This window comes from Rhineura floridana, chromosome 17 (genome assembly GCF_030035675.1).
Source record: "Rhineura floridana isolate rRhiFlo1 chromosome 17, rRhiFlo1.hap2, whole genome shotgun sequence".
Taxonomy (NCBI): Eukaryota; Metazoa; Chordata; class Lepidosauria; order Squamata; family Rhineuridae; genus Rhineura; species Rhineura floridana.
In genome coordinates this window covers 3,584,574-3,597,099 of record NC_084496.1, presented here as the reverse complement: position 1 = coordinate 3,597,099, position 12,526 = coordinate 3,584,574, and the positions used below count along the sequence as shown (strand labels likewise).

Below are 12,526 nucleotides of genomic sequence, written 5' to 3'. Positions count from 1 at the left end.
ATAGGCTTCTTGCCTGGTCCCCTGTGGAAAGTAGAGGTTGCCTTTTGGTGGCCAGGGTAAGACGTTTCTGTAAACATTGGGTTGCATCCAATGCTACTGCTGCTCAGAGTAGGCCCATTGAAATTAATGGACATGACTAACATAGGTGGGTCTACTCTGAGTAGAACTTGGATGCAACCCTGTGAAAATAAAAATTTCCTTTGGGGCCATTAAGAATTAGCAGTGTTAATGTGTGGGCAGCAAAGGCTAATTTTAAAAAAACCATAATTATTATTGATTGACAAATAGGAAAGGCTGATGATGATGTAGATTCTGAAATAGTGTTTGGGTTTGAGGGCAAACAACTTATTTTCCCAAGATCTTTCAGTCAGACTCTTTGCAGGCAGAAGTCTGCAGTTAAGAAAGGAACACTTATATGGGTGACTGGCTATTAAGTGCTGCGATTAAAGCGGTATGTCTGTTTTGCCTTTAGGACTTGAAATGTCTTTGAGTCCAAAGAATTCATCTTAGTTTTATCTCTTTGATATAATGCGTGTCTGTTTTATATGTCTAGATGTATAGACCTGAAATTCAGTGCTAGCTGTGATGACCCACAGTTAGGGACCTTGAAGTGAAGCTACTGGCTGAACTCTTGAGTGATTTGCAGTTGACCAACCAGATTTTTTGATTCCCAAATTGATCAGCAGCAAAACTGATTTTTTTTTTTTTTAAAAAGCCACGATCCTTTGTGCTAATTATTTAGCCCTCATCCTTAATGTTCCTCACTTGTGAAATATGAGTAGTGGTTTGTTGCCTTTGATCAGGTTGTCTTGTGCAACTCTCCTGGAGAGTTTTGTGGTAGAATGCCTGATATAGAGTAACTTAGAGGTCTTCTGTATCTTTAAAAGCTGTGCAGGGGGAAGGGAGAATTCCACCTTGTGGTTTTTCCCATTACAGGGTTGCAAGAACAACTGCACTTGGCTGACTTTCTCTTCTCCTAAAGATACAGGATCAGTCTCAGGCCATGAACTTGGCAACCCTATTTTGGACCCGTTAGATTTTCCAAGTCTTCAAGGGCAGCCCCATGTAGGATGCATTTCAATCATCCCCTGTAGGTGTTGGGGTGTTTGGCTTTTCTTTAAACATGAGTTCCATGGCATGAACTAGGAGGACTTTTAAGTTAGGAGGTAGAACTTGAATCACTCTAGGCCGGGTTTTTAAAAAGTTGCCCAGTTTGAGAGCATCTGCCTTTGAAATGATAAACCAGACGCAGCAGTAATGGTCCCGTTCTGTTTGCCTTCTCTCTTTTTTTTTGTCACTAATGTGGCCCTAGCTGGGCTCCCTGCAGGCATAACTGATATGTCTCCGTCTGACATCTTTGCTTCTTGTCTCAAGAAGCTGCCGCCATTGATGAGGAAGATGGGGGCTGAGAGCAATTCCAGCGTGAGAACTCATTTTGTCCTGTGCATTAATTTTAGCTTTTTGTAACTCATGCTTTCAAATATAGCGGAGCCTCACACTCAAAAAGGCCTGGTCCAGTTAGGGATGGTTATTTTGACTTCCCAGTGACAGTGTCCGGCTGTCTCTTGAATCCCATGAATGGATTAATTTCTCTGATTGGCCCTGACAAACTAATGGGTGGTCACGGAAAGCCTGTGGCTCAGTGGTAGAACATCTGGTTTGCACACAGAAGGTTCCAGGATCAACCCTGCCATCTCCAGACAGGGCTGGGAATGTCCCCTGCCTGAAACCCTGGAGAGCCCCTGCCAGTCAGTGCAGACAAAACTAAGCTAGATGCACCAATGGTCTGACTCAGTAGAAGACAGCTTTCTATGACATCACAGAGGAGCTTTAAATGACCCTTAAGAGCTGGAAATCTGCCTTAGGAACAAAGTGCACGAGAGAAGCAAAATCAGAGGATGTCCGTACCACACGTTTAAAGCACTCTTTATGGGAAAGTGTGCATGCAAATGTGTGTGTTAGTGGAAATAACACTGAAAAATGTATTATAAGGGGAAATTCCTTGCAAAGACATGGATATTAGGAGAAATAGGGACTGAAATGCTGGCAGATTTATGTGAGGAGTTGTTTTAGACACACATGTCAAACTGATGTGGAAATGTTGCAAGCTGGATTTAAGACTAGAAAACAAAATCTGAAATTGATACGTTCATCCGTATTGGAGTGTAGACAGTGAAGTTGCATATCTTCCAAAATATCTGTTTTTCTAACAGAAAACAATTTCCTCCCCACTAGCATGGGTGAAAATTTCAATTCCATTTGCATTTCAAATCTATCAAATTCGCACTTTCCAAAAGAACATGAGAAATGAAACGCAGCTATCTTTCACAATTCGCACTTATTCAAATTTTGCAATGCAGTTCAGCAGCCAAACAGTGTTTACAAAGATGCATATAGTGGGGGAAAGTGTGTATAACAAGGAATATATGAATGAAAATAAAATGCAAAAATGCATTATATGACAAGAAATGGCCTGCAAAAATGTGTACATTAGTCAAAGGCGACTACAAAAATGTAGTTATTAGGAGAAATTCACACTAAAATGCTGGACAATTTTCATGATGATTTTTTTTAATGCAAATTGTTGCATTGTGGAGAACTGAATTTTAAAACTGGAAAAATGAGAAACTAAGAGAACCAAAATTGACAGGTCTTTCCATCCCTGCTCCCCACCCTCCTCTCACATGCAGAGAAAAATCCCAGCCATCAAGCCACATAGTGTCTGTGGTGTCATGATTACTGGACTAAGTCATTCTCTCCTATCTAATAATTATACATTTCCTTGCTGGGTTTTCTCCTGTTGGTTACCACAGCAACCACGGAGTAATAGCTCAGCTGAAGAGCTATCTGGATGCTTTATGGCTCAAAATATCCCCCCTCTTTCCCCTCGTTGGTTCATTCCTTGCACTGGTATTCCTGCCCCGTTGTGGGTGCCGTGGCAATTTATCCAGAGAGAAGGGGGAGGTCACCTGAGGCTGATGCGTTTTCTCCTGGTGAGTAAGACAAGCTGTGGTTGTTCAGCTTTTGTTACTACAGGTTTGCACCAGGCATCTTTCTGTGTTTCTCTGCATGGATGAGCAGAGCCTAATGAGCAGAGCATAAATGGTGTTTTATTTTTCCTGAGGCTCAATAGAAAGGAAAAACATTTAGAGAGTATATCTGGTATGGTGGGCTGGATCTCTCTCTCTCTCACACACACACACACACAGAGAGAGAGAGAGAGTATGTAATGACTTCAGCATCAAGCAATGACAACAACTTGCATGTCGGTCAGTGATTTTTATTCCCTTGAGCTGCAGGCCTTTACAAAATCAACAATAAAAAATTATTGTTAATAATAATATTTGTTAGATATCTTGCCTGCCCTTTACAATGAGGTCTCAGGGCGGGTTACAACCATTTTTGAAAATACGGTATTAAAAACATTTAAAAGAAGCTGCAGCCAAGGGAATAGGGTGGGTCCTAAAATAGATATCTCAAGTGTCAAAGGCCAAGGTAAAAAGAGGTGTGTGTCTTCATCATACAACAGAAAATACTTTATGAAGGTGACAGATGCACCTCTGTGGGGAGGGGAAATCCACAGTTTAGGGAATACCACAAAATAAAAACAGGGATGGATGGCAACATAGAGTGACATGAGTCATGACAAACAGTCCAAAAGCAAATTACGAGTCCCAGATTTCTCAAAAGGCCAAGGACAGGTGTTGCAGCATTTGGATGTCCCCTGAACTTCTGAGAGTGATCAAATTACCAAGAGCCCCCCCGCCATCTCAGCATAATATCATATGAAACATGAAATGTACATTTTCAGCTTTGTCACCACCATCATGCTAGCTAGGACAAAACAATTTTAACATCTGTGATTTTGATTCAACTAAAGTAATCCCCTGCATAGCTAACAACTATCTGCTTTAAATACTTTTTCTTGACTATCTTAGCATTGACAGCGCCAGGCCACATACTGATCCATATCAGTTAAGAAATTTAAAATAAATCACATCCAGCAGACTTTACTAAGGACAGTTCCAAATTGAACGTAGAAGCAACCCTCTTCAAGGTTTATTATACAAAGAGCATTGTAAAACAAAATGCACAGGTTCCTCAGATTCAGGACAACCCCCAGCATACAAAAATGTATGCTATGTAAAAATGTATAACTATAGTGTCCTTATCTCCCATCCCAATAAGCATTATTCAGCAAGTTCAGGCATAACTCTGTGCATTGTTCTCAATGATGCACATATGTTAAATCTGTGAAATGAACCAGGCTTGTTTTTTAAGTTCAGAAAATAACTACATATGAACACAAATAAACTAAGCTACATTCTAGCAAACCTCACTAACTTGCCTTCTACTAAGAATGATACTGTTATTATTATTAATATTATTATTATTTAAATGCATCAACTAAAGAGCAATTGGGGAAGGGCTGTAGCTCTGTGGTAGAGCATCTGCTTTCTGTTCAGAAGTCCCATGTTCAAACCCTGGCATCTCCAGTTAAAGCTGGAAAAAAGTCTTCAGCCTCTTAGGGAAACCTCGGCTGCCATCTTGATTAAGGGCAGCTCTGCGCGCGCAGCCGCAAAACACAGGAAAGGTAGGCGAAGCGAAGGAATGGGTGGGCGGTGCTATCTGCAGCAGTGATTCTGCCGCGGATCATGGAAGGGGAGCGCTAGTCCCCCACCTTAAAGAGGGGCCTCTCTGGACCATAGGGCCCTCGGCTAGGGCCCAACCTTGCCACCCTTTAGAGTCAGCCTGCTAGTCTCAGTATAAGGCAGCTTCCTATGTTCCTGTGTTGTGTCCCTGAAAGACTATAATCTCTCAGCCTACCTCACAGGGCTGTTGTGTGGATAAAATGGAGAGGGAACCATGTGTGACACCTTGACCTCCTTGGAGCAAAGGTGGTATATAAATGTAATAATAGATAAATAAAATAAATAAATAAGATGGTACCTTATTTGAGCAAACCCAGGTAGAATTGTTCTCCTCTTCCCATAACAGCTGAGAGCACAAGATTTTTTCAGTTCAGTCATTTCCTATATTCAGTTGGGGTAGGTGCCAAATGTAAAAGCATCAGGCAAATACTAGGAATAAATAAATAAAATGCATGTGCTTTTGAACTAGGCCTCTGCTAAGAGCAGAAACAAGACATGATTTGTAATCTGACTTCCTGCAGGTAATAATTTAAAGAGATGTTTTTCATCCTGCCCTTCCTCCTAGTATGCTTGTTCACACATTCCACCAAACACTAGCACAAGCCATCTCTATGCACATGCGATGTGTTTGTGTGAAAGAGTGTACGCTTGTGGATTTATATAGCTCAGCTGTTGCATTACGCACAGAGCTTGGAAAAGTTACTTTTTTTGAACTACAACTCCCATCAGCCCCAGCCAGCATGGCCACTGGGAGCATGGGAGTTGTAGTTCAAAAAAAGTAACTTTTCCAAGCTCTGATTACGCAGCCTGTACATTCCTTGAAAGTTGCTTGTGAATAACTGTATGAGTATATGTTTCAACTTTGTGTACACAGATTGTATGCTCGCTGAGTGTTAACTTGTGAACACCCCTAGTGAGAATCCAGTATTGTTATCTATTTATTTAACAAAATGTTTATGCTGCTTAACAGTAAATAAAACCTCCATAAGTGGTTTGCAAAGAATATGGAATGTCATTATATTCTTGATCCTTGTAGAAATACTGGCTGGGGCATATGGGAGTTGTAGTCTAAGGATGGACAGATCTGTCACTTTTGGTTCCCTCAGTTCTCATTTTTCCAATCTGAAATTGAGGTCTCCACATTTCTACAGCAATTTGCATTTTTTTTTAAAAAAAATCCTCATGAAAATTCTTCAGCCTTTTAGTGCAAATGTCTCCTAATAAACACATTTTTATACGAAATTTTGACTAATGTACATATTTGTGCAAGTCATTTCTCCCAATACGATGCATTTTATGTTATTTTCACTTAAACATTTCTATATTAATTTCCCCTAATCGATGCATTTTTTAAAAAAAGTTTGGTTGGAGAGTTGCATGGCAAAATTCAGGTAAGTGTGAATTTCAAAGATGGCTGCTTTTCATATTGATAGATTTGGCTTTAAATGCAAACTGAATTGAATTTTCCCTTCATCCCTGTTGTAACCCCAAACTTCTGGATGCCATCAGGTTGGGCAAGGCTGTTTTAGTGGATCAATCAACCTCTGGTCTGCTTACTCCAGTTCAAGATATCTAAGGGCCAGTCCGGACGACAAGGCAGCTTTACATAATTGACAGCGGGGGCCCTCTCGGTAGAGCCACCGCCCTTGGGTGATGGGCACATTATAAATATTTTTAATAACTACCTGAAAGACCATCTTATCCCTTATATACCCAGTCGATCACTGCGCTCTGCAAGTGAGGGCCTCCTGCAGATACCATCTTATCAGGAGGACCATTCTGTATTGTCAGTAAAGCAAATACCCTATTGTGTGTATCATTTGAAAACAAAGAAAATACTATTTTTGTTGCAATTTTTTTACTTTGATCTTGTTGCATTGTTTTCTATTTGCATCGTTCTTGTTGCATTGTATTTTTACTGTATATTTTTTACTGGTTATTTCTTATGTAATTTCTTTTTATAATCTGTTTTAATATGTTGTTCACCACTTTGGGGGTCTTTTGGCCAAAAAGTGGTATATAAATAAACTATAAACTAAATAAACTATAAACTAAAACCATTCTGCACAACATAGGAAAAGGACCTTTAGCGTAGTGGCACCAACACTTTGGAATTCCCTCCCCTTAAATACTAGACGGGCACCATCTCTGTTATCTTTGCAGCACCTACTGAAGACCTTCCTCTTTCAACAGGTCTTTTAGTAGAGGCCTTATCCCAGTCTACCTCTGTGTTAATATGTTTTTTAACCTTTTTTATACATGTCTTCAAAGCTTTTAAAAAAAATGTTTTAAAAGTTGTTTTGTTTTAATGTATTTTAAAGTCTGTTTTTATTACATTTTAGATTGTTTTTAGTGCTTTTGTTTGCCGCCCTGGGCTCCTGCTGGGAGGAAGGACGGGATATAAATCAAATAATAAATAAATAAACTAAACTAAAATTTCAGTAGAGCTTGGACTGGATAGACCTTCTTGAATCAGAGGACTCTTTCAAATAAAAGGCAGAGCACACATCCACTGTGAGCGAGGATATCCTTCATGTTCACATTCGTCATTAATTGTGCAACCTGAGGGCAATTGGCTGTGGCGTTAAGCAACAATCCTTGGATGCATTGTTGCAATGGGAGTCGGTGACCCCAGTGCGGTCCATGAGTCAACACATCTCAGCCGCTGAACTGGATTTGACCTGCTTTTCCAGCGGGGATACGTAACAAGACACGGTGTGCAGGAGAAGGAGAGATTTAGGGTGGGATTGGGAAAGAGTGACGAAATTTAGCTTTAAGAGACCTGGCTGCATGTTTAGATAGATTCCACAGGGAGAGTTGCATTCTCTGGGCTGTAATAACATTGAGGGGATGAGGGGAGGGGAAAATGAAACCAGATCAAATGCCTTTAAAGTCTCCGGCTCCATGTGTTGCTGCTGCTATTTCTGACCTTTCTGACACCGTAAAGGAAAAACGAGAGCTGCCAGCCTGGAACCAAATAAATATTGCCATGTGCAAAATAGCTAAGAATACAGTAAAATATCTTAAAATGAAAACTATGGATTCCCACTGAGGATTAGACAAGATTTGCCAAAGTTTATCATCTTCAAGAAAAGAGGCTTTGAATTTGGAACTGAAATTATTGATTGAATTCTGTTTCTAGCGGTAAAGAAAAAAGTGGGGCATGGGCAGAGGATAAGCAACATAAGAGGACGATGCTGGCATTTCAATTAGTCTTTTTAAATCTTTCTCCCGTGCTTATGTTAACCTGAAATGATTTCAGCATAAATTGGAGGCCAGATTTACAAATTTTGAAAAACTTCCACATTAGAGTGAATGAGGGGAGTGATATTTCTCTTGCCAAATAAAAGTACTAATGACGCAGTGTAATATTGGTGCATGGGATTATATGATTTCTGACCTATACTGGATGTAACTTACTTTTATAAAGCTAAATTTTTTTAAAAGTTAAAACAGAACTTCACAGTACGCTTGTTCACGCATTTCACTGAATCCAAGTACAAGTTATCTCTGCGCATGTGCAAGTGTTTGTGTGAAAGAGTATACACTTGTTGATTTTTTCACGCAGATACAGATTGTTGAACGTTTTGTTGTTGTTATGTGCCTTCAGGTGGGTTACGACTTATGGCGACCCTATCAGTCAGCGACCAACAGCATCTGTTGTAAACCACCCTGTTCAGCACTTGTAAGTTCAGGTCTCTGGCTTCCTTTATGGAATCAATCCATCTCTTGTTTGGCCTTCCTCTTTTTCTACTCCCTTCTGTTTTTCCCAGCATTGAATGTTCTTCTTGAACGTTACATGTGAATAACTATGCGACCGTACAGCTCAGCTATTTGTGTACATAGGTTGTACGCTCGTTGAATGTAATCTGGGAACACCCCTAGTGAAAACCCAGGGTGGTATATATTCCTACCCATTTGGATATTCTTTTACTGCTGCCTTTCCCCAACCTGGTACCCTCCAAATGTTTGGGGTTATGACTCCCCTCTGCCCCCGCTGTCTAGGACAGATGGAAACTATAGTCCCAAACATCTGGAGGGGATCCGGTTGAGGAAGACTCTTTTAGTAGATCAATCAATCTCTGGTCTGCCTGTGCTAGTTGAAGATATCTAAGGACCTATCTGCAAAGAACTATATTTCGATGAAAGGTCCTGATGCCAAAGAAACTCACAGCACCTTAAAGACTAACACATTTATTATGGTATAAGCTTTCGCAAACTAAAGCCAGCTTCATCCTGCATTTTGCAGGTTATATATATACATGATTGTGGCGGTTAGAGTGTTGGACTAGGACCTAGAAGACCAGGGTTCAAATCCCCTCTCAGCCACAGCAAGAGGTAGGCTATAGGCTAGAGTGGGTGAATATCTGCTCAATTCTGACCCCCCACAGTCAGAATTAAGCAGATATTTCACCTGCCCCAGCCTGCAGCCTGTCTCTTGCTCTGCAGTGTGGCATGTCCTCATGTTGTTCCTTCTCCACTGTCTGACCCTGCTTGGAGAGGCTGTTGCAGAGGTTTACGCTGTATCTTTAGGCTGGGGGGGAGGGCTTTCCTTCTTCCTCTGTGTATGGCAGATTGGAGGGGACCAGGAGGGGGCCGCCTGCAGAAAACATAATGGGATGGCATCCCGACACATTCCACCAGGAAAACACACCTGTTGATTTTATTTATTTATTTATTTAATTACATTTCTAGACCGCCCTATAGCAGAAAGCTCTCAGGGCGGTGTACAACAAATAAAATCACAATTAAAATATGAGCAAGTGTGGAAAAATATATATATATATAGTACAATTATAAAACATTAATAAAATTGCCATTGAGATTTAAATTAAGATCATATTAAGTTTAAAATGTTAAATTAAAATATTTAAAAATTTACAAAATTTAAAAAGCCTGGGCGAAAAGGTAAGTTTTTACCTGGCGCCGAAAAGATAACAGAGAAGGCGCCAGGCGTATCTCGTCGGGGAGGGCATTCCATAGTTCGGGGGCCACCACCGAGAAGGCCCTAGATCTAGTTGTTGATCTCCGGGCCTCTTTATGGGTTGGAACCCGGAGAAGGGCCTTCGACGTCGAGCGTAGTGAACGGGTAGGTACATAGCGAGAGAGGCGCTCCATCAGGTATTGCGGTCCGATGCCGTTTAGGGCTTTATAGGTAAGAACCAACACTTTGAATCTGGCCCGGAAACATATCGGTAGCCAGTGCAGCTGCGCCAGGACAGGTGTTATATGGTCAAATTTCTTTGTCCCAGTGAGAACTCTGGCCGCAGCATTTTGCACTAGCTGAAGTTTCCGAACCGTCTTCATAGGTAGCCCCACGTAGAGTGCATTACAGTAGTCCAATCTAGAGGTTACCATAGCATGGATAACTGAGGCAAGATGCTCCTTGCTCAAATAGGGTCGTAGTTGGGCTACCAGCCGGAGCTGGTAGAATGCATTCCGTGCCACCGAGGCTACCTGAGCCTCAAGTGACAGGAGCGGATCTAATAAGACCCCCAAACTACGTACCTGTTCCTTTAGGGGGAGTGTAACCCCATCTAGGGCAGGTCGAACATCAACCATCTGGGCAGAGGGTCCTCCCACCAACAGCATCTCAGTCTTGTTAGGATTGAGTTTCAGTTTATTAGCTCTCATCCAGCCCATTATCGCGGCCAGGCAGCGGTCTAGTACATCAACAGCCTCACCTGAGGAAGATGAAAAGGAGTAGTAGAGCTGCGTATCATCAGCATATTGCTGGAAACGCACTCCAAAACTCCTGATGACCTCACCCAGCGGCTTCATATAGATATTAAAAAGCATGGGGGACAGAACTGAACCCTGCGGGACCCCATATTGGAGTACCCAGGGACTCGAGTAATGTTCCCCCAGCATCACCTTCTGGAGACGATTCCCGAGATAGGAGCAGAGCCACCGCCAAGCAGTGCCTCCCACTCCTAAATCCGTAAGTCGCTCCAGAAGGATACCATGGTCGATGGTATCAAACGCCGCTGAGAGATCAAGGAGAACCAACAGAGTTACACTCCCTCTGTCTTTCTCCCGACAGAGGTCATCATACAGGGCGACCAAGGCCGTTTCTGTACCAAACCCCGGCCGAAAGCCCGATTGAAATGGGTCTAGATAATCAGTTTCATCCAAGAGAGCCTGGAGTTGTCGAGCGACCACACGCTCTAGAACCTTGCCCAGGAATGGGACATTTGCTACTGGCCTATAGTTGTCCAAATTATCAGGGTCCAAGGAGGATTTTTTTAGGAGCGGTCTCACCACCGCCTGTTTCAGGCAGGGTGGGACCACTCCCTCTCGTAAAGAGGCATTAATCACCTCCTTGGCCCAGCCGGCTGTTCCATTCCTGCTAGCTTTTATTAGCCATGAGGGGCAAGGATCCAGAGCAGAAGTGGTCGCCCGCACCTGTCCAAGCACCTTGTCCACATCCTCGAGCTGTACCAACTGAAACTCATCCAATAAAACAGGACAAGACTGTGCTCTGGATACCTCATTAGGATCAACTGCTACAATAATGGAGTCAAGGTCCCGGCGGATCATGGACCATGGTACGGTCTACCAGTCTCAGGGTTAACTGTGAAGACAGATTCATTTGTTTGCTTGTTTTTTCATTGATTTTGCAGGCTGGATCATGAGATCTAGAAAACTGCCTTTAATTTTTTTTTTTAAAAAAAAGGAAAGGAAATTACTCAGATTAGAAGCCTATTCAGCAATTCATACTATATGGTCATAGGAGAATGACTTTGGTTTTGTATTCTCTCTCTCCCATCTCTGTCTCCCAGGTCATCAGCCAGAAGACAGGAAAAAGAAGAGTTTGATTGACTGTTTTTTCTTGACGAAGGAAAAGGGGAAATGGCGTTGATGCTGTTGAGCCGGCATTTAACAAGTTCGCTTCAACAGAACTCTAGGATCCTTGCAGTTGGTAAGTATTGGGCAAACATGAAACTAAATGCAGATATTGGTGGGGTTCTATAGCTCAAGGCAGTGGTTTATTGTACTACTGTGCCAAAAATGTCTCCTGTGCTCCCTCCCCATCATTCTCCAACTGTTTATTGAGAAAATAAATTGCATTTGAAAATTAACAAAGGGTAGAAAAATTCTCATGGGTGGATTGCAAGGTTTTTGTGGTGCTTCATTTAGGTTCAAAGTGGCTGAGCGGTGAGTGTCCTTTCTTTCACTCTATAAATCATCTCACCAGCAGTCTGCACTCTGCAGCCCTTCTGGGTGCCCACACTTCAATTAAGGCTCAGGGAATACATCAGGAGACACTCCTCTCATGGGCCTTTTTTCAGATCAGGAATCACAGGCAGCTAGGGAGGCTGCAGAGTGCTGGAGAAATGTTGAACTGGAATTAAAAAAAACACAGGCACCACCCTTGGTCATGCCGTAAGCTCACAGAAACCCTAAAGACATTTTACAGGGGAGAATGGCCCAAGGGAAAAGAAAAAGGATGCTCCTTTTGCAGGAGAAGAATACTTTTCAGAAATCGGAAGACAGACTTCACTGCTAATTTTATCTCGAGTGATTCATGGGAGGTATTACGAGGACAACGCTTGTCGGGGTTCCTCAAATCGTGTTACCGAGGCCGTTGGGGCAGTCTCTGTCGGTGGTTCCCCACAGCTCAGATACATGGCTTGAAATGACTAGAAGCCGTGTATTCTGTGTTGTGGGCCTGTGGAACTCCCTCCCCTTGGAGATTAGACAGATACTCTCCTTGCTGAACTTCTGGCACATGACTAAAGCCTTTCTTATTCCAGCAGGCATTTTAGTGTTTGGTTTTATGATAAAATTTTATGGTTTTACTCCTTCGTTTTGCTTTTCGGGTACACTGCTTAGAAATGTGAATAAAGAAGTGGAATTTAGATGCTTTAGAT

General features: G+C 42.1%; 1 protein-coding gene across 4 annotated transcripts in view; it reads left to right on the top strand.

The window, feature by feature from the left end:
- The window catches only part of ABAT (4-aminobutyrate aminotransferase), a 39,839-nt gene that overhangs the window by 6,173 nt on the left and 21,140 nt on the right, over positions 1 to 12,526 (top strand). For 2 of the 4 annotated variants that reach the window (XM_061599858.1, XM_061599860.1), the window contains exon 2: positions 11,435 to 11,574. In XM_061599858.1, coding sequence (XP_061455842.1) covers positions 11,505 to 11,574 — 70 coding nt within the window. In that variant the 5' untranslated portion in view covers positions 11,435 to 11,504. Of the gene's footprint in view, positions 1 to 7,347; positions 7,368 to 8,262; positions 8,338 to 11,434; positions 11,575 to 12,526 lie in introns of those variants that run through there. The other 2 variants (XM_061599859.1, XM_061599857.1) reach the window with 2 other exon arrangements.